Raw genomic sequence first — 21,990 nt, 5'->3', positions numbered from 1 at the left:
AAGCAGTGAGTGAGGCTTCCCGCACTGCCGTGGAGATAGACGCCGGCTTCTTAGTGTCTCCTACAGTCTACTTGAAATGCACGCCTGAGTTCACAGCCTAAGACGTCATGCAGGGTCAATTTACACGAGCAGTTGTTCGCAGTAATTGCTCGTGTGCCTCTCTGAATGACCCAAGCGATAGGACCGCAGGGTCCAGTGGACCTCCGCAGCCAACCGTCAGGTGGTGAGCAAAGGCGCACTTGATTCCGCTCACCTTTTGCAGGGGGGCTTTCAATCACCCAGGGAAACACTGGGACACTACCCTGTGGAGAGCGGAAGCAGAGACAACCAGTTCTCGCTCTGAAAAGTGGGCTCACTGGGCTTAGCTGGCACTGTGAAGAGAGCTGTAGTACTACTTAAGTCTCTTTTTAACCTCTTCTCTGATCACACTTATCCTGGCTCTCGAGAGGCTGCAGCACTCTGCAGAACCTCACTGAGGGTCACGAAACGCCTGCCAGGCCCGGGCTCCAGGAAATGCGAGACAGCTGGGTGTGTGCTTTCTAGCTCATCTCTGCATTTTTGAGAAAGACAGGACATGTTGTCAATGGAGAATCTTCCTAATTCCTGAAAATAATCACGAGTAAATCCTGCACAATTGTAAAATGGTCAGTAGCTCCTAAGTCCCTTCAGGTGAGACCATTTATCTTTACAGCAAGACTAGCATGAAGGTAGGACTCACTATCTTCCTTTTACAAATAAAAGCAGGTTTCCTGTTTGAACTAGCAGACAGCCAAGCCTGGCACTAGCAGTCGGCTGTGTTATTTCCTTTCCCAGTGTATTGGGAAGGAGATATCTGCTATTCACCTTTTCTATTACAGAAAGTTCCTACAAGGACTTGAGAGATGACTTAAGATAGAGAATTGTATTTTGCATTAAATGTAGAATTTTTAGGCTTTTGAGTTTCTATATTATACATTAAACACGAGATTTTGAGTGCTCCACTGGGTATAGGCATCTCCTTCTAAAATCTGTTCTTCAGCATCTTTGCTCTGCTCTTTGGCTTTCTTTTGGAATTGCAGGGTTTAAGTTCTAAGTGGCACGTCTGTTGGCACATCTGCAGGTGAAGAGAGCCTAGTTGTCATTGGCACAAAGCAAGCAAGTGACCTGCTTGGGTGTGGAGAGGGAGCTCTGTCCCCTCATCCAGCTTTGTTTTGCAGCATCGCACCGTGTGGCCCCCGAGACGCCACAAGCGTGCTTGCCGATTGCCTCTGTGCTGTGACATGAACTGTGAGCCATTCTGCAGTGTCTGCTCCGCAGCTCCAGAAGCCAGGACCACGCCTGGCCTGCAGCGCAAGGCCAGCACTCATTTTCTGGATGAACTCACTGTTCCCTTTAAGCTGCCAATGAAATAGGCTTTGATCAGAGCCTGGAAGAGGCTGGCAAAACTTCCGAGTGGAATCCCACTGTCTGCTGCTGTGTTTTCTTCTGTAAGACTTGGTGGTAATGAAGAGCAAAGCTTTTATACAAGAACCAGACTGTTATTTGTGGCCCGGGTCTGGTGGAATGAAAGAAATTTTGGAAAGCCGTGCAAGAAGCCACCACCACCTCCTCTTTGGCCTAGAAGTGGAAGGAAAGTGGTCATAACAGGACTTAGCACATGCAGGACCGGAGCAAGAGGTGGCTCGTGGAGGAGGCTGTCAAGCGTCACAAGTCCTGGGGATGGGAATGCTCATGGGACCTTCCACAGTGGTGTGGAAAGTGACAGAAAATTTGTATTTCTTTAACTTTTGTCTCATTGGAGGGTGTTATCTTTAGATCTCTGAAGAAAACTTGGGGCTTTTTTTTGTCTTGCTTCTTTTTTTAAAAAAAATACTATATTTGTGATACATGATAAGTATGTTCAGTGTGAGGAACTGGTATACCCACATAGTTTATGGATGGACAATTGATATACAAAGCCACTCACATTTAAAGTTTATAATTTGATGTGTTTAAACATTTGCTTGGCTACGAGGCCACAATTAAGACACTACACACATTCGTCTCCCCCAGAATGCAGCTCCGGGCTGCTATAGCTTGCGGGACTTTTGTGTGAATATTGCAGTGTTTTGTGCCAGCCTTAATTTTCCCATCTGCAATATGAGTGTATTGCTACCTAGTGCCTTAGGAAACATGGGGCGATCTAATTATTTTAAGTTACCTAAGTGCCGTATCAATTTAATAGCTATGATTTAGCAACATGAATAATGCTTGAATATAGAAATTATCGAGTAAAAGAAAGCTCTTCCTGAATGTATATTCTTTGCTAAAATGCTCCCGTCATGAACCTTCTTTTATGTAAACCTTTATATCATGAACACTGAGCTCAGCAAAACCAAAACTGCATTTTTAAATCATGCTGGCTGTGAGGTGACGTCATATAAAATAGTCTTGGCTGTTGATGACCAAGCTAACAGTGACCACATTGTCTTTCAGAAATGGAGCTGGAAAAAAATCCATGCAGGGAAATGTTAAAAGGCAGCTCACAGAAAACTCAGCCTACATGTTTGGAAGAACTTATGCAAAGGCGTGCAGGCCGTAGTGTGGGCCTAGAAGCCAGAGTGTGTGGCTGGTATCCTCGCAGGGGTGAGTGTCAAGGCTCCTTATCTGCAGTTCCACAAAAGGAATTTGGAACCTAGCTCACTGCGGGCCAAGTGGCAGAAGGCCCGCCACCTCCCACCCAGAGGTACTTGGTGGCAGCAATTCAGGCTGACAGTATGAGTTCAGGTTTGCAGTTTGGGATAAAATCATCAAGTGGACTCAGCTTTTTCTTCCTTTTTCTGATTAGGAAAACAGCCCTTCAGTGGGGCCCTTCAACTTGTTGTTGCCTGAAAGGTCACTAGAGTGCTAAACTCCGAAGGGCTCCTGGCGGGCAAGGCAGGCGCTGAATGTGATGAGGCTTATTAGCTAAACGACTGCACATGGTTCTCTCCCTGACCTTATCCGTCAAAGCTAGTTCCTTGGGGTCTTGGGATCCTATTCTCCTTCTCAGTTGTATCAAAAGCAGATCTTTAGTATTGCTAGGTAACACATCCACATATCCTGGAAAATGAAGTTGAGAAGCATTAACTACAATGGAATTATAATACAAGAATCATTTATTTGATTAGAAGATGTTTGAATAATCACTTCAAGCTTTTGATTCAAAAGACCTACCAACAATGAACTGCAATTTCTACCTGCTAAACTCTTTTGTTGCTTTTTGTCTAGTTCTTCCAATTCTCAAGAAGGGTAATCCCTTAGGTGAGACGTTAAGGAACACATGACAGTTTTCTGCTGAGATCAGGATTTTAGTATTAGATAGTCTTCTAATAATACAATGCCACCACTTGATACATCCCAGAGGGTGCAAGGTAGCATACAGACTGGGGCCTCGGATGGTGCCTTTACTTCTTGCAGCATTGTGTTTCTAAGTAGGTCATGGCTTCTCTGAGTTTTAATTTCTTCCTGTGGAGAGCGAGAATGATAAAACAATCTCAGCTTCACACGGTTCAGAGCATGAGTTGTTGTATCCACCTAACACACAGAAGCATCTGGGGAGAGAGTTGAGGTTCTGTGTTCACTGGAAAAAGAATTTATACAGGAGGAGTGATTGGGATGGCACTTTTAAGTGTATGTTTAGGCTCTTTACTCATAGGGTTTAAATTTTTCAGCCTAGAAGAATAGATGAAGATAGAGCTCAAGGTAGAGAATTCTGCTAGGATTTATTAGAATTTTGAAATCATCAGAGGAAGCTGAAGGAAACAAGGGTAGAGATATGGAGGACTCTCAAATGCCTACTTAATTGGTTGAGTGGAAAGTAATAAGAATAACCTGTGAATGTGTAGACTAGAGGAAGAATATATATATAACAGAGCTGAGTTCCCATATTTCAAATGGTTTTGGAAGCCACCTTGCAGATGATCAGAAAGGAGAAAGGGAGACAGTGACTAGCATGGTTTATTGGCTGTGAAGTGTTGGTAGGTTAAATAGGAAAAATAAATTGTTCAGTGGAGTGGTTAAACATAGACACTCAGATTCCCAGCACCTGCAGCAGGCAGAAAGTCCAAGCCTGGTGCATGGGCTACTCTGCTGAGAAAGCTCAGCCCCTCCAGTGGCGCGGGCAGGGCTTTGAGGAGACAAAGGAGTTGGAAGTACCGAGAGCACTGGGGTTGGGGAGGGCGGCCAGGAGAGCACGTGCTCGACAGCGCTGGTGGTCTTAGGCTCCGGGACATGGTTACTGGATAGGTCTAGAGGTGACCTGTGCTCACGGTGAGCAAGAGCCAGGCTCCGGCTGGCTGTGTGGACTTCACATTAGCAGCTGGGTTAGTGACTTCCTCTGGCAACATGCAGCCTGCAGGATTAGAAGCAGGGCAATTGAGTCCTGGTCTCTTTGGGTACAAATGTTGTAAATCTGAGCAGGAAGTCCACACAAGGAAGGCCACTGTCTTAGTCACTTTCCTCCTCCTGGGATGGAATACTCAACACTTGCATCTGAAAGTGGGACAGATTCACCCTGGCTCACCTTTTAGGTCTGTGGTCGGTGGGCTCAGGATGGGAAGGTGTGCTGAAGGCTCTGGGGAAGCAGAGCTGCTTGCTTCGTGGTGGCCAGGAAGCAAGCATGAAGGAGGAATTGGGGGAGATACCCGCCTCCAGGTCACTCCAGTGGCCGCCTTGTCTGCCTTTCCTCTGCCTCCTATCACCACATTGATCTGATTCAATCTCTTTGAAAAGTTCCCATATAAGAGGGACATCTGGCTGTAACCATGGCAGTCACTAAGTTGTGCTCGAGAACACCAGTATCTTCCCCAATCCTGGGGCGGGTGGTGAGCAGAAAGATGTGGATCACAAGGGAAACCCAGGGGGTAGGGCATGGCAGCATCCCATAAGGATCAACACCACTGGCAAGGAAGGAAGCAAGAACAGGAGGAGGAAGCCAAAGCTGTCTTGGACAAGCCTCCTCCCACCATGGGGAAGGAGGCCCATGTGCGGCCGCCATGATGATGCAGTGGATGAAGCAGTGCATGCAGGGAGTGCTCATAAGGGCTCAGGAGCTGTGCAGGCGAGGCCAACCCGGAGGTAGAAGGTGACGTCTGCACACATCTTTGCTGCTCTCCATAAATGAGGAGTGCCGTGCGGAACATGGTGAGATGACTAAGCCAAAGCCACCCTAGCGGGACTCGCTCCTCTATGCTGTCTCATCTGGATGGACTGGATTCACCAGTCTTTGTTTTGGTCTCTATGTTAGAATTGCTGTCAATTACGTATGACATGCCTTTCAGATAGAATTGGAGGGAGCACTTATTACAAGGTAGAGGTGAGCTAGTTAGAGATGATTTGGCATGTCTTCTCAGCTGACATCGGGATATACTTAGAATGCACGGCCCGCTGGAATGCAGGGGTTTTAATTAGGATTCTGGGTGCATCAATGTAGGCATATTTAAGGAAATAAAAAATAAACATGCATGTTATAACACTTATTAGCAAAATATTCCTTGTCTTATAATTTTTGCTAACATAATCTGTATATCATTCTGCAGTCTACAGAAAGAAATGCCACAAACTGGGAGGCCTAAATGAATTATCTGTTTTGAACAATAGTAGTAGCTTCAGGAAAGACAATTTCTAGTGGCTATTCTGATGTTTGTATTGGTATTTGGGCAGACTGGCACTTGATTTGCTGTGTGGGGCTAATAAACACTTAGAGCTATTCCTGTGGTCACTGTATGCTTTGGTCACCTGCAAATGAAATTGGCCAAGAGAAGTCCTCTTCCACTTGCACCCAGCTTTATCCAGATGCACTACTGATGAGCTTTTTACAGCTTGGCTTACACATCATGTCCTTGGGGGAATCGTGCTTTTTTTTTTTTTTGGCGGAACCGGGGATTGAACTCAGGCCCTTGTGCTTGCCAGGGAAGTGCTTATTCCACTGAGCCATCTCCCTGGCCCCTGGGTTAGTGCTCTTGTCTCTTTAACCATGCGAGGTTCTGTTGGCGTTGACTCCTGCAGCACACTGCTCCTTTGTCCGAATTCTCATCATTCTCAACTCTTCTTTCTCCTGCAGACTGTCCCTGGGATGGAGGCACTGCGAAGGCACGCGGTGGGTCTGGCTGGGGCCGACTCCTTCCCTAGTGCCTCCCACACAGTGGCTGTTCCATAATAAATACCTGTGGAAAGCACACTTCAGGAGGGTCTGGATGAACAGGGGGGACTCACACAGCACCAGGTGACTTCACTCCTGCTGTGACTTCTGCCCGGCGCGACTGACTTCGTGCAGGGAGACTTCAAGCTCACTTTCTTCAAATACAAAATTAGGCGACTCACGCAGGTGATCACTGATACTGTTCGTAGCCCTGCAGGTCTGCACCATTCCACATTTCTAGGATTGCTGCATACACCATCGGAGTAAAATATTTAAAACAATCAAATCTATAAAGAGCCAGTAGAGGGGGAGAAATTCAGGAGATGAACTGCTGTATTTGTACGGCTTTCTCCACCCAGGCATTGACGCTCACTGATACAGCCAATCACGGATTGGAAATATTAGGAAAGAAAGATGCGCCTTTACTGAATACACGCGAACGTTTGCTTGTATGATTTCCTAAACGATAGAACACGGCAACTCTCAATAGGACGTTTACGCTGTGCTGGCTGGCTATTACACACACCCCAGAGGTGATGGAAAATACGCCAGTGTATTTGCAGCATTTGTGGCAGGTCCTCTGCCCTTTTAGATGAGCACCAGGGCTTCCCCAGGCTTGGTGGCCACAGGGGTCCTGGAGCTCGGGCCTCTTTGGAGACCAGTGGCGAGGAAGCGATTTTATTTTGGCGTCAGTATTGTTCATCTATAAACTGGGCTCTTTCGTTGGAAACATTTGCAATTAATCCTACAAACAAACAAACAAACAAACAAGTGCAATTTTCACAGCTCCTGGCCCAGCCGCCCCTTGGCTCTGAGACCTGGCCAGGAACTATTAGACAAGTAAATGAGTAGAGCTTTCTACTGTGGACCTAACCTAATTTCCAAGTCATAATGAGCTTGGATTCCCAGAAGTGCCGTGCGCCTCTTGATAGTAACATCCTCATTTCCTTTCCTGGTACATGTTTTAAATAAGATTTTTACACCAAAGGAAATTAGCCTTTAAATTAATAGTAATTATAAAATGCCATCTCTGATTTTTGTCTTCAGCCTAATTACTTTCTGTTATTTAAGCAAGCCGATTGTCCTGTGAGCTTTTAAGTTTCTCTTTCACGCCTTGCCACACAATGCCAGCCAATCGGAGCAGAGTCCTCCTGAGCTCATTTACATATACCTTGAGATTGGGGACCTGCGCCATGCCGCTTCTTTGAGCACCTTCTAGATGTTTCCCTCTGCGTAGCTGTAGCGGAGGCTGCTGTCCTGAGAGGCTCTGTTTCTCAGTCCCTTGTTGAGAAGGCCATGGATAGCACCAGCCCTTTCTCCCAGATGCCATCTCCAAAAGGAAAATCCCCCCAGTGCGAGGAGGAGGGCTACAGCCAACAGCACTCATCCAACACAAAGGTGGAGCGGGGCCTTGTGGCTCTTCTCTGCTTCCGCGGGGTTTTAGAAAGAGCTCAGCTTCTTCTCCTAGCTCTTTGCCTTGCTGCCCTTCTTCCTTCTTGGAGAAGGACCTAAGAGCTCCGGGCAACTTTACTTTGTGAGCGTGGATATCAACATCCTGGTGCTCAGTCTCATCCTCTTTTTCTGAATGTTGGCTACTTCCTATCCTGGGTCGTTATTTCGTTGTTGTCGATTATTTTGTTTTATTTGAAACAGAGTCTTGCTGTGTAGTTCAGGCTGGACTGGAGCTCACTGTGCAGTCCAGGCTGACCTTGAACTTCCAGCAAGCCTCCTGCCTCAGCCCCCTGAAAGCTAGGATACAGGCATGCGCCCCCACACCCACACATGTCCTAAGTGCCTGCAAAGCTGGGAGAAGCCAAACGACCAAGATGGAAAGTGTTTCTCTCCGTCACTGCTGCAGACTCAACCACTTCTCTTCCCATGCATCTGCTTGGGCTTCTTTTTCTACTGAGACTGATTTAAATGACTTGAATAGTCTTCCACTGGATCATTTCAGTTCACCATAGCAGAAATATTTCCTGCAGCCAAATAGTTCTTTTATACAACGTAGTTAAAAGTTCTCCTTTTTCTGTCTGAATCTTTTCTCCTCTACATTGTAGAAAAATGCTTATTCTGAATTAATGGAGAATGAATACATGTCTTTCATCCTATATTTTGATATGGAAAAATTAGATTTATTTAAAGGTGAATATTCTGTGTATGTGCATGTTTACGTGTGTGTGTGTGTGTTTTCATAAGGGAAAAGTAGTGTAGTGTAATGAAGGAGATACTTTGAGAAAAAGGGGAAAAGAAATGATTGGTTAAGAATTAGATCAAATTTTAACTTGGAATCCAAGTTTAGAGGTAGAGTACATATGCTTTTTCTTAAATGACCACAAGAGGGAGCAATTTACTAGGAGGCTGAAAAAGAGACCAGAGCTAATTTTGGAGACCGTGGGAATGGCACAAAGGCAGACGCGAGCGTTGAGGTCCCTGATAGGAGCTGCGCTCAGCGCTAGGCCTCGAGCGCTGAGCCTTTTATTTTTATACATGGCAGCACTTCTCTTCTTCCGTTTGTTTAGCGAAGGGCAGCGTCCCTCTGTTCTAATCGCTTTCTCATTTAGTTAGAATGAATCCGTGTGGCCAGCCTGTTCAGTTCTCTCAAAGTGCCCTGCGTTTTCCTCAAGGCCCGGGAGAGGAGTCCCCCGGCGGTCCATCCTTGGGCCAGCGCGCACGTCCCTGCATGTCGGGACTCACGATGCAGCCGGACTGCGGGAGAGTCGTTTGCTGTACAGGTCTACAAAATTAAGATGCCGAGACGGAGCAGAAGGCGGTCATTGTCCATCATTTTAACCTTGAAGAATTTAGAGTTCAGAACAAGTCATAAGCAGAGGAAAAAGGGCGAACAATTGAACACAGAACTTCTGAGCTCAGGGAGGGTCGGAAAGCAGGAGGAAAGCCACGTCTCGGCTCTTCCTGACCCGCCAGGCCCCTGGGAGTGCAGAGAGAGACAAGGGACGCTGGACGTCTGGGCTTCGGTGGTAGGTGACTCTGCTCGGGGGTGGGGCAAGGAGTGGGAAGCTTCGGCTTCAGGGGAAGGGGCAGACACAGAAAAGGTTATTTCAACTTTAAATTTCTAAATCACACACCATAAAGAGGTGGAAACATAATAATAGCAATGGATCACTCTTATTTGCTTGAGTATGGTGCTAAAAATTTGTGTAAAGATGAGATTCTCACAACTGTTCTCTTGGCATTTCTGACTGCTAATCACCTCCTGTTCGGTCATGTTTGAAGGGGCTGTAAGTAACCGGAGATGAAGTTCTGGCCACCACGCCGAATGTGCAGAGTGACCCTAGGACAGGAAGGGTGGAGGTTGTCGCCAGCAAGGAAGGAAGGAGGAAAAGAAGGAAGCAGAGGAGGGATGGACAGGGGAAAAAGAGGAGAGAAGGACAAGCAGGAAGTTACAGTATGCCAATATGCTGAGTATCAAGATTTGGAGTTACAGAGTTCTTCCTTCCTTCCTTCCCTCTTCCCTCCCTCCCTCCTTCCTTCCTTCCTTCCTTCCTTCCTTCCTTCCTTCCTTCCTTCCTTCCGTCCTTTCTTTCAAAATTTGTATTTCTACATTTTGCACAGTAGGCTCCCATTTCTTTGTACACAGGAAGGAAAGTATTCTCAAGGGAGAAACACACCCTTTGCTTCCAGGCGGACTCTGCCCACACGGGACAGATTGTGGTGTGTTCAGGGAACCACGCTGAAACCAGCTGCTCCTGACTAACTAGAGAGATTGATAAAAACAAAACAAAACACAGAGAGGCTTTCAGTGAAAGGATGCTTCAGCGGGCACAGCTCAGAAGGAAAAATCAAACAAGATAACAGAAAATTATCATCCTCAGAGGACTGAATAATTTTCCGTGGGCTTCTTTTTAAATGAAAAATGAAAGGTTCTATAAATCAGCTGCGGGTTTCATCCTGAGGCTACCTGATTGTTGCGGAATCCTGGCCAGGCTGGGATTCGCTTGCACCTGGGTGCGCGTGTGCGTCCACCTCCAGGCCTGGACACCCGGAGCACGTTCTGCAATACTGCTTCTAAAAGAAGGTCCTGAGGGCATTATTTTGAAATGATGCTCCATGTCCTTCACAGAAGATTTCTGTGTTGAATACTGTTTGCAAATATGTTGAATCTCTATTAGAATAGAGGGACTATCACCGAGCTTCCCTGTCCCTGGAGTGCTGCTCTCGCTCTCTGCTGTGGACACCAAAATTCTCAAGTGCTCAGCTTCCTTATAGCAAATCCTGTGGGCCCAAAGGCGCCTACCCAGCCCTTCTGTGTACTCCGCCTCTGGACTGCTTGTAATGACCAGCGCATGTAGGCACCACGTAAATTGCTGCTACAGAAGCAGGAAGCCCACACGTGTTCAACACAGACGCGATTCTTCCCCACACATTTTCTGTCCGTCCTTGGTTGGCTCCGAGGTGCAGAGCTGACTCTACCCCAAGCAATGGGCCCACGTGCAGGAGAGCGGCTGCCTGCCCTCAGCCTAAGTGCTAAGGAAACGTTTCCTAAGAAACACAGTGAAGACCAAGACGTGTCCATGTCACGTGTCCACGAGTCCTTTCCATTGCGGATTAGTGCTCTTTTGATGACTGTATGGTTCTTTCTACTGTTAACAATGCAAACGAAGTGGGGAGGTCAGTTCCTAGCTGTGTCCTTGGAGCAGCGTCCCGCTGTTGCCCGGAGCAGCGCGGAGAGGAGGCGCGGTGCGATGAAAGGCACAGCTGTCAGGCCTCGCTGAAAACCTTCTTTAAAGGACGTCGTGAAAGAGAACAAGCGGAGGAGGTAGGGCATCCGAGGCCAGGAGGAGACACAGTGTGACCCGCGACAGAAGAGAGTGCGGAGAGGGGCTGGCTCCGGGGACCCCACCCCACGGCTGCCGGCTTGTCCTGAACAAATGCGATGCTTGCCTGCTGCAGTGGGGTTCAGAGGCGAAGCAGCCCCTCCGGAGCAGGCAGAGGCCTGCAAAGGAGCTGGCTAGACCTGGGAGGGGAGCGCAGCGCAGTGGGCAGTTGGTCAGGGAGCTGGGTGGGGCTATCCTGTGCCCATGGCGTATGCAGGGGCCCACGAGCTGCATGGTGTGGGCTGCCAGTGCACGCGTGTGCATGTGTGTGTGTGTGAACATGCGTGTGTGTGAGCCTGTAAGCATGTGTATGTGTGCATGTGCAGGTGTGCTATGCAGTGGACTGGGCTGCGCCTTCCAAGTTCACCTGGAAGACCTGGACCCTGTGTGCGTCAGTAGTGGAGCGAAGTCCTTCAAGTGGCTGGTGAAAGTTAATTGAAGCCTCAGGAAAGCGCCCACCCTCAGGACTGCAGCCATGAGGCCAAGAGGCCTGAGCCACAGGGAGAAGAGTGTGGGGCCTGGAGAAGGGGGCCGAGGACCAGGTCTCCGGAGCTAGTCCCCTGGTCTCAGGGGGCTTAAGGCAAGGCCCAGGGAGGGGGGCCCTCCCATCCCCCTGGGCTCCACCTCAGCTTCACAGTAGTGGTCCTGTTTGATCAGCACAGCAGGCGGCAGTGCTGCCGCAGCCAGGGAGCTGCCTGCTTGTGCCTGTGGTGCAGCTAAGGAAAGGGTCAGCAGCTTTGGAGGTGATCAGCTGGGGGTCAGGGATGGAGGAGAGCCCCAGGAGCTCCTCTGTGCCCTCCCAGGTAAGGCGCATGAAGGAAGGAGCCCCATCCAAGAGCCAGGAAAGGGGAGCGGTCCTCAGCAGACCCCGCCTCCCAGAGTTGTGCTTTGGACTTGCAGGCTCCTACCCTGCACTGGAAGCTTCTGTGCAGAGCACGTGTGCAGAGCACGTGTGTGCCTGCAGCAGCCCAGGAGGACCAATAGAGGTCCGCATAAGCAGTAACTCAGCGGAGCTCTACAAAAGCAAATGACACACAGCTTAGAAGGAGAAATCAAGGCAACAGTTGTCCAGCATGCGTGTGTGTGTGTGTGTGTGTGTGTGTGTGTGTGTACAGTGTGACAATGACGCATCACTCTTTGGTGGAGTCTATGCCTGTGTCTCGCTCCTTGGCTCCTCGGGGCTTTCTTGGGTTCTCTCTGCGGCTCCCCTGGGTGACCACAGCTGGACCAGGACTCAGCAGAGCACAGCTGGGTCCTGCACAGCTTCCAGGCTGCCTTCCTTGTTCAGTCATCATGGTGGGGCCCTCCTCAAGGGCCCCTTCTTGGTGCAGCTGGCAGAACACAACTATCTTTTGTTCCTTGGGAGGCTCTGAGGGGTAGAAACTGGAATAATTTGGGGAGCAGGTAGCGGCCCCCACTCTTATTACTATGCTCCTGTTGGGGTGCTGCCCTGCAGCCCGTACCAGGCAGAAGCAGGCGCAGCCACTTACAGACCCATTCCATCTTTCCTACACTCCGGGATGCTTTCTCTTTTCACTGTCACCATGGTTTTCAAGGACCCAGATAATTTTCTTTATCATGAAATTACTAAAAGTGAGAAATTCCAAGCCTTCTTTGGAATGTTGGGGACCAGACACTGAGGCAGTGCCTGGGAGCGAACAGAGATTATGGAAGAAGCTGTGGGTTGGACACGTGCACACTGGGCGAAATGCCTAAAGGAAGCCACAGAGCATGCGTGGAACGCGCGCCTCTACCTTCCTACCCTTGAGGAAGTCATTGAGTGCGCAAACTAGCTGTTTGCTCGTGAGGCACCCCAAGGCAAGCTGTCCACACCAAGGCATTGGCACATGCTTTGTACTTTGCTTGTGGTGTTTCGGTTTACACGTTCTCTCTCAGTAGATGCCTAATACCTCCCAGACTCATCCTTTTCCCTCATCCAGGACCCAGGCACCACCCACAACCACATTAGGGTGGCATGCGTCATGCAGTCCCCCTTGACCTCCAGTGCAGACCCGCAGCCTTTCATTTCTCAGTCAGTGGAGCCTTCCTAGCCCCTCCTTTCCCCAACTTGTCTCCTCTCAGACTCTGACACCAATGCAAATTCTCTAAAGCCCACTGCAAGTGACGCTCTCTTCTTCTAAGCCACCTGCTAACTGCTTTGCCATTGCACCATACAAGCTTTTTAATTTTTCCATTCGTGTTTTCTATGACCGTGTTACAGCTTGCTTCTTCTGTTATCTTATCCAGGCTTGTTTTTCTCTTCTTCATGCGTATCCCAGCTCCTCACATTTTCTCTGTGTTCATGTCTGGCCCAGTATGTGGCTTACTCCCATGAATTTCGCTGTGATGTGCTCCTGTGCCTTTCCACCTTCTCCTGGGTCTGCCTCACTCATGTCAGCCGCCCACGTGTGTCTATTTATCTTTCAAGATCCAGGTCGAGAGCGTCCTTCTCTGTGAAAGCCTTCGGACCCTTCTCCCCTTCTCCCCCACACAGATCTTTTTTACACTTCTTCACTCACATCTGCTCTCTCCTAGAAGGCAAGTTCTTTGAGGCAAAATATTGTGCATCGCTTACCTTAAAACCTCCCAGGAACAACACAGCGCTTGCTACAACACGGAATGTTCTACAGGTGCTTATTTAGTGAAAGGAGCATCAATTCTTTTTGCACAAAAGAATGCTATAAACTCTTTGAAGTATTCATGTCATATACAAGAATGATTGAGACATTGTTCTAAGTTAGTCATCAAATATGGCTTCTTCTTGTCCTTTTGGTGTGATTTTCCCCATAATCAAGTAAGAGAGAAGGTATATTTATCTTCTTCCCTCTTTACCTTCTCAAAAGCCCCATCATTCTCATTACATTGCTCCCATTTCTGATGTTTTCTGAGTCATTATGTTTGTGTGAGTGGCTATGCATGTGATTATGCAGACGGTACAAGCACATCTTTCTCCCAGTGTGAGGAGCAAGGAGCTAGAGTACACTTCTCCTTCGCAGCTTTGGGTGAGCAGGGGCAGAGCGCTCTGCTGAGGTTCTCATGAGGTGGCACTGTCTACAAACTTGGCAGCCACCAGCCAGACTCAGGGCTGAGTATGACAGAGCTCCAGGCACTTGGATCAAACCAAAGCAACACATACACACACACACACACACACACACACACACACACAGAGAGAGAGAGAGAGAGAGAGAGAGAGAGAGAGAGAGAGAGTAGGCAATGACATCTGATTAGTCAGTTCTTGTGAGAATTTCAGGAGCTACACAATATTGATTACTGATAATCCTAGGCTTGTAGTCCTGGGTGAAACTGATTCATTATCGATACGTAACAGATGGTTTAGAACAAGCAAAAAGTCACACTCACTACATTTAACTCACTTCCACCTGCAATCTTCCTTCTCATTACTAGAATTATTGTAAGAATAGATTTTAAAATACATTTAATGAAAAGAAAGAAGCATTTTTTCAACATGCTGATCTTCTGTGAACAGCACCTTAGGCCACTGGGCACCGGAGGCTATATTTCCTGTTCGAAGGGTACACTGCGGGGTCAGAAGGGCTGGGCAGGAGGCAGTGAGGAAGAAGCTTTGAGCTTGAAAGAGACACACGAGGATGTGATACTTACAGCTGTCCTCTTCCTCAGTTATGCATTTCACAACATAACAGGCGTAGACGAACCCTGCGAGCTGAAACAAAACAGAGACATTCAATTGCCTCATAGGTCACTTATTGCCCTATTTTCTCTGACGGTGGTAATGTCTAAGACTTGTTAATTGCTAGATAATCTAAAATGACTTATTTCAGGTAAAAAAGAACAAGGAAAGTTGTCAATGGACTTGACATTTGCTTCTGGGCCACTCACTTTCTACTTTACTTTTCCTTGGGGCTGGGCTTTGGATTCGGAAACTAACTTCCTCCTGACCATCTGAAAAGTGATTTGAAAGAAAACATTAAGGACGCTCTGTTGTGTGAACTCTGCAAGGAAGAGAGACTTGACTTAGGCCGGCAGCAGCCACCAGAGCATACTGCGTACCATCAGATGCCACGGCCACGGCACCGTGGCCAGGACGTCAGGAGGGCGCAGTCAGAGTCGGCAGTGGCCGCGCCTCCCTTGCGCTTGGATTCTGCGGCTGCACTGCCCTGTCTGCCAGGCTGACTCTGGGGTCATGAAAGTCCTTGCTTATGGGAATCAGTGCTACAAATGACCACAGCCAAGATATGCGGGTCTATTGCCCCGGGTTTGGTGATCCTGTGTTCCTTCAAATCACTTATAGAGTGCTCAGAGTCTGAGCTCTGGCAGAAGGAAGTAAGTGAATATAGTTAGTAGACAAGTTGAAGACTCTTTTTAACAGAAGTACTCAAGTTGGAGTCAGTTCTGAATGGCATGCGCTTGGGACATTGGTGACGACTATTCAGAGTGACCTTTGCAACAAGCCTTGATGGGCTGCGTGCTGGCCCCACGGCCATATTCCATGTAGGGAACAGGGTATTTTGAAAGATCTCAGTCCCTCATCATGGAGCTAAAGCTCCGGGTCAAAGGAGCTTCCGTGACAGGAACAATGAAGTCAATCTCCACTAGCTGAGAGAGACATTCTCTGTGAGGGGTGAGTAGAACACTGTTCAGTCAGAGCATATTTAATAAGCTCAGAGAACTATTTGGAGAAGAAAGAGATACAGTTAATAAGTGTGTTAGAATATCTCTGATTTCAATTTGAGAAAGAAACAATGTTCTAGACTATTCAGGCTATTTCTGAAGAGAAGTGGCACGGAGTGATATTGTGGTCACCCAGGAGGGAAGGGGCAGCGGCAGTGACCATGCGCAGGGGTGGGTAGGTGCGAAGAGCCACTCAGCGTGCCTTTCAAAGGCCCTTAAGCTGAACAAGAATGCCGCTGAGGATATATTAGTGTCATTTTGAGAAATAAATTTTGGAAAAGTGATGATAAAATCTACTTCCCTAATGGGAATCATCAAGATCTTTGTTTTTAGAGACCTGTTTGCAGAATACAGGCGACCAGTGAGAAATTAGTGCTTCTTATTTGGCTTTAGCAAAGATGATAAAAATCACATCCTGATCTGAGCATTCCCATAGAGATGAAACGTGCTCTTTACTAAGCACGTCAGTGGCATGGGGACTGGGTCACTCGGACTTAAACCTGGTTGTGGATTAAGGTGCAGAAGTGGAAGTTTGGGATGAAGAGGTCTGGCCAGATAGTTCAGTGGACTAAAGTGCCTGCTTAGGCAGAACGCAGCAGCCAGGGTTCAACCCCCAGCATGCCCTGCTGGCCTCATTCCCCAGAGCGCAATGAGACTGCAATTGAGACTGGGCATGGTGGCATGTGCCTGTAATCCCAGCATTTGGGAGGCTAAAAACGGGAGAATCACTGAGTCCAATCTGTGTAGTGAGACCCTGTAGACTCTGTACTAAATACATTAAAAAACAATTAAAAACAAAGTTTTGGCTGAATCCCTTCCCGCGGCACCATTTCTTCCTCCATTCTCAAACCTTGTGTGTGCTGACCTGTTACTGACATCTCACGGTTTTATCTTTCTCTTTTCTTCTAAGTACTTGCTTATTATTTGCATAACAATTCTTCCCCAGTGATGGACTTTTCTTTCCTCATTACTTCATTCCTTTGAAATGAAAGGCTAAGCAACAAGTATTGCTAAATTTTGCGATGCAGGGCCAGTGAGTTGAATTCCTCATTAAAGTGTCACTAGACTCTAGATTATTGAGTGTACTGCTCCTGAATTTTGCTAAGGAAGTGCATTCTACTTATCAGCAATCTTTTAATTGTATTCTGTTGCATTCTTTAACTACCAGGGGAGCTCCTTTGCTATAAAGGTAAGCCCTGGTGCATTTCATTACAAAAGCTTGCTGATTAAGATAAGTTTAGCTTTTAAATTGGTCGCTTTAAATACAAATAGAAACTTCTTCCCCCAATTAATCAAGGTTCATCAACTTTGCTTTCACCCCAGTTCTCCACTGTATACAAATTTGACTTGATTTTTAAAATTAATTTTATTGAGAAACAAATAGCAATGAGACAGTTTCAAAACCGATTAGTAGGAGAGTTTCAATAATTAGTACATTGCATATTGTTGTCTTCGTAGTGGTTATTCATAGCACAAGATGTAGACATAGTATCCTGTCTAAACACTGTTAGTACAAGTCTTTCTTCTCATTGGATTAAGAGAAAGTAGATGTATATCTATCCTGTTTTGTACATACAGATACAAATAAAATCCCAATAGGAACATGTAAAATTTAACTGCAGAAGAGAGGGCAGTCACTCCTCACATGTGTGGGTGCGTCCTATCCTACACAGCTCTGCCTGCTGCTTCCTGAACTACAAATTCTACCTAGACCAGGACTTCTCAGCCTTTGATAGTGCTTTGAGGAAGTTGTTGGTGTGTTAGTAGAACAACCATAGCATGCTGCAATCAAAAATAGTCAACAACTGATGCAAGTAAGAGTATTTCTAAATGTATGTCTCTAAAAGGCCAAAATTGTTCCTGGTCAGAGCCATTGCTTTAAACACAGTCCTGCTCTTAATCTGGCATCTTGTAGCAGTGACATGCATACAGTTGTGGCGGGAAGATTCGGTAAGTTGTCAGGAAAAGGGAGGAAAATCATCAGTGCAGTGTGATCACAGGCAACTGGATATTTTCATGTATTGGAACATTAATTCCAACAACCCTCTCTGGGAGAAATCTGGTGTAGTCTGCAGATGAGAGGTAAGCAGATTTTCTTTCCCAGAGTGTGGTCATCAGACAGAGAATCTATGGCTTGTACTAAATCCAGTAGTTCTGTCTGATTGGAGTTTGGGAACGCCATACCAGAACAATGGGAATCAAACCCCTGAAGGCAGATTTGGGTCACCATCAGAGGGCTGATTATTAAGTCATGTATCTAGGTCATTTCCTGTACAATATGTCTTAGGGAGCACTTGCTGCAGGAGTCTAATGTTATTCATGGAACACAAATCCTTCCTGAAATGGTGTTCGGCTTCTTTGCTAATGTCTCCTACCACCCCTTTTGCCAGAGCTGATGGGAAGCTGCCAGCCGCTAGTGGTTTCCTGGCAATGTCCTGCAGAATTTCTCCTCGCCTTTCCTCATTCTGCCAGCGAGGTGAACCACCTCACTCCTTCTTCCCTGCGCCACAAGCCACGCACCTGAGGTAACTCTGACTCATCCTTTGAGACTGAATTCCAGTGTCACATTCCCAGAGGAGTGGCCATCCATTCCTAGGGTAAAGGGGAGGGAGGTTGGCACCTTTTTAGTTTTACTTTTTGTGTTTCTGGGAATTGAACCCTGGATACTTTTGAGACTGGCCCCAAGGGGTTTCAGGAGAGAACTGAGCAGATGAAGCATAAACAGAGGGGACCTCTTCCCAACAGAGTGGGGAGGGGACCTGGCAGACAAAGATTCAACTCAGTGTTGTTGCCCCATTTGGAGGGACTCAGTGCTCTTGAAGAGGAGTAATAGGCACAAAGCAGAGAATAAAGACTTGCGCTGTTGTTGTAGGTGTGAATTCCTGAAATTAAAATGAAGTGCCTTTCACTTTGTCGCTTCTTTAACAAGGCTAGAATAATAGCAGAAGATCCGTGTGGCATTCTAGGAGGTGAGCATGTAATTATCCACTTGCAAAAAAACAAGTTATTCCAGTTGTTTTGGTCCTTGGCATTCAAAGCAGAGCAAAGTCTAAATATTTTTATTTTTATTCATCTTTTTGCCTTCATAATATGATTTGTTCACTATTAATTCATCTGGTAGGGAATAACATCATCTTGATGTTATTGCTGACAAAAAAGGAAATATTTTTCCTCCATAACTAAATCAAATTAAAAGGTTTGTGTGCCCCAAAATAAAATTATGACTGTTCATTTCAGCACTTCATGTAGAAGTTTATAGATAAAAGAAATGGAAGACTTTTGGTAAGTATTTAAAAAATCAACTGTAATGATCTAAAATGTAACAAACAGTGTTTAAAATACTGTACTTTTGATTTTTTTTTCCCAACAAGATGGAATAGTGAGAGCGATACTCCTTTCTCTTCTGCTGAGTACAACTAAAAATGCTATTTGTTATTCAGTAACAAATATAGACAGATTGACGGGTGGGAAGAAGGTAGCCCTGTCAGAAACACTGAGGCTTCAGGCAAGCCATAGGAGTGAAATATATGTGCATATTTTATTTTATTACTATTATGTTTTTGTGGTCTCATATATATTCAACTTGTGGCTGAGAAGCTCACAATTGGAAATGTCAAAGAGTAGGCTTTCCAGACACAGTTTAAGATGGTACTGCCTCTTTTGTGGCTAACACCACTGGAAAAACCAGCACGCAACAAGTGTAGCTTTGTACCCCGATTGCAGAGATTTAGGAGGGAGCCAACACTTCCTGCCTGGAAGGCCACGATGTCCAAAAATCGGTATAAATCCCAGACTTTCATTCCTGCTAGGAAGACCCATCATCAACTTGAACCCTGAAATTACTGATAACCTGGTGTTCTGTCAGTTGCTTACTAGCAAAATTAAAGCCTGGATAGTGAGAAATACAGGGTCCCCTACTATCAACCATTGAGTTGTCACAAGTTCCTGTTGGTAAGGGGTGGCTCCATAACCTGGATCTCCTTATCTCGTTGAAGTAATAAAGAGCGTCCCTACTGGTGCTATGGCAGATCCGACCATGCCTGAGTTAGGAAGGGAAAGGAAGCGCCCTCTGATTAACAGACATTTCATTTTCCTGTGAAAACATCTGGTGGTTGCCTGCACACCACACTCACTCATGGACAGACTCAGCAAAACTGAGCTAATAGACCCTGTGGGCCAAGCCACTGTCTCCATTCATTGGCTGTTGAATGAAATTTCTTTGTGGTTCATGAACTTGTTTGGTTATTTGCAAACAGCACTGAATAAAAAAAGAACTTACAAATTCAGTAACAGGCTCCTCCCCTACTCCAAGGTCATGAAATACTGGTGAGGAGTCTAGACTTCTGGTTGTACTCTGTAGCAGATGAACAGCCCGCTCCTTCCCACCAGCGTGGTATTAGAGGAGGCCAGATGGACAGTTGGGGCCTTAGTGAATGTTCACCAGTAGCGAAACCATTCTCTTTCTCTATGAAACCCAGGGAAAGTTGCCTGTGAATGTAGCAAGGTACTTTACCCCTCCTGGCCACGTGATTTCAGGTGAGGGCCAAACGGAAGGGAGCTTCACTCCTCTCAGTCTTAATGAAAAGAGCTTTCTACCTTTCATCTTTACAGAGGCTGGGTGAGGAGCCTGGTCCTCTCTCCTCACTTGGTAGAAGTAAGTCAGCACCTGGTCTTTGTCTGCCAAATCAGTATGGGAGGAGTCATTCAATGCAAAAGCGTAATTAGAACCCAGCACCTCCTAACACAATAGCAAAAATCTCTATGTTTCAGTTAAAAATGACTCATTTGTCATTGAGTGTGATGTCAATTTAACTTGAGTAAAGACTGTCTAACACACTAGGAAAGCTCTGGCTGCGTGCGTGGTGACTGGGGCTAGGTCCAGAACCGAGGAGGGAAGGTGGATGTGGGCAGTGCCAGCGGTAGAACAGATGGAGCATGAAGGGAGACAGGTAAGTCTCGGTTCTTCCCTAGCAGTGTTCTGATGTCCCCACTGCCTCTCAGTTTTCATCCTCAGTCCCCAGCCTTCCAGGTCCACCTTTCCCGCCTCTGACACAGACCCTGACTTTCTGCCAAGGATTCCTGCTGACTCTGCAGTGAGTTCCAGGCCTCCGTCCTTCAGCAGGATCCTCCAGCTCTCTAGAGCGTACACAGCTGGTCTGCATTGTTCCACCTGAGCCTGGCAGGTGGCCATGGGGATGCTTTTGCTTTCCACCCTGTAAGGCTACCTAATGATGTCTTTATACTCTGTCTATCTATCTATCTATCTATCTATCTATCTATCTATCTATCATCTATCTATCTATCTATCTATCTATCTATCTATCTATCTATCTGTCTACCTATCTATCTATCTTTCATTTCTGCTTCTTATATGAAATCTGTTCCTCCAGTGAAACCAAATACTCTATCAAACTAAGATTAAAAAGGTTCTCAAATTGAATAAAAAGACAATTAATGGAATCTAGCAAAGAGATGATGGTGGTCTTAGATTTACCAAATAAGTATTTTAAATTACTTATCATGAAATGCTTCAACAAATAGAAATACACAAGAAGTGAGTGAAAACAGTAAAGTTTCTCAGCAAATAAATAGGAGATATGAGAAAGAACTAAGGTGAAAATTTAGAACAGAGAGTAATAAAAAATAGATAACAGGAAGCAGGGAGCTAGATCTTCCTCAAATGGTAAGAGATTCAAGAGATGGGGAGGCATCAGGGAAGGGACTGGGGGCGTACATGTGTCACCTGCACACAAGGAACACAATCATTGTGTACTGCAAACATGTGATGGTAAATACTTTTAAAAGAACTGAAAAATTGCAATACCAGAAGTAAGAAAGCTCAACTGTAGAATGGAGGAGCAGGACAAGGAACTGGGGAATCTGGAGCTAGAACTCTAATAGAAATTTTTCAATCTGGGCAATAGAGAAAAAGTAGTCCCTAAACCTTAAGGACCCAAGAACTCATAACAGAAGATGTCACACTTGTGTCACTTGAGTCCCAAAAGAAAAAGAGAAAGAAAATAGCACTCAAGACATATTCAAAGAAATGACTGAAAATTTAAATTAGACCTAAATTTTTCAAAAGAACATAAATTTACAAAATCAAGCAACCAATTCAGCCCTAAACAAGAAAATGCCAAGGAAACCTACCCTAAGGTACATTACAGACAAACTTTGGAGAACCAAAGATAAAAATCTTGAAAGTAGAAACGAACCATTTGTACCACCACTCTGCCAAACAGCAGGTTTCTTAAAAAAATTGGGCTCGCCACCTGCCCCAGAGTTTTCTTTCTGGGTGTGGATTATCCCTGAGAAACAGTTACAACAGCTTCATTCAAAATAGCCCCAAACTAGATACAGCTT

At 46.2% G+C, this 21,990-nt stretch overlaps 1 protein-coding gene across 3 annotated transcripts in view; it reads right to left on the bottom strand.

Moving 5' to 3' along the window:
- Nkain2 (sodium/potassium transporting ATPase interacting 2) overlaps nucleotides 1–21,990 on the bottom strand; it is a 1,099,112-nt gene that overhangs the window by 7,854 nt on the left and 1,069,268 nt on the right. For all 3 annotated transcript variants that reach the window (XM_023714246.1, XM_012514554.2, XM_004630239.3), the window contains exon 5: nucleotides 14,599–14,659. In XM_023714246.1, the coding sequence (XP_023570014.1) occupies nucleotides 14,599–14,659 (61 nt within the window). The remainder of the gene's footprint in view (nucleotides 1–14,598; nucleotides 14,660–21,990) is intronic.

This window comes from Octodon degus, unplaced genomic scaffold, assembly GCF_000260255.1.
Source record: "Octodon degus isolate 3935 unplaced genomic scaffold, OctDeg1.0 scaffold00034, whole genome shotgun sequence".
NCBI lineage: Eukaryota > Metazoa > Chordata > Mammalia > Rodentia > Octodontidae > Octodon > Octodon degus.
Note: the sequence above shows the minus strand (reverse complement) of the source record. Positions and strands in the feature narration are given on the sequence as shown.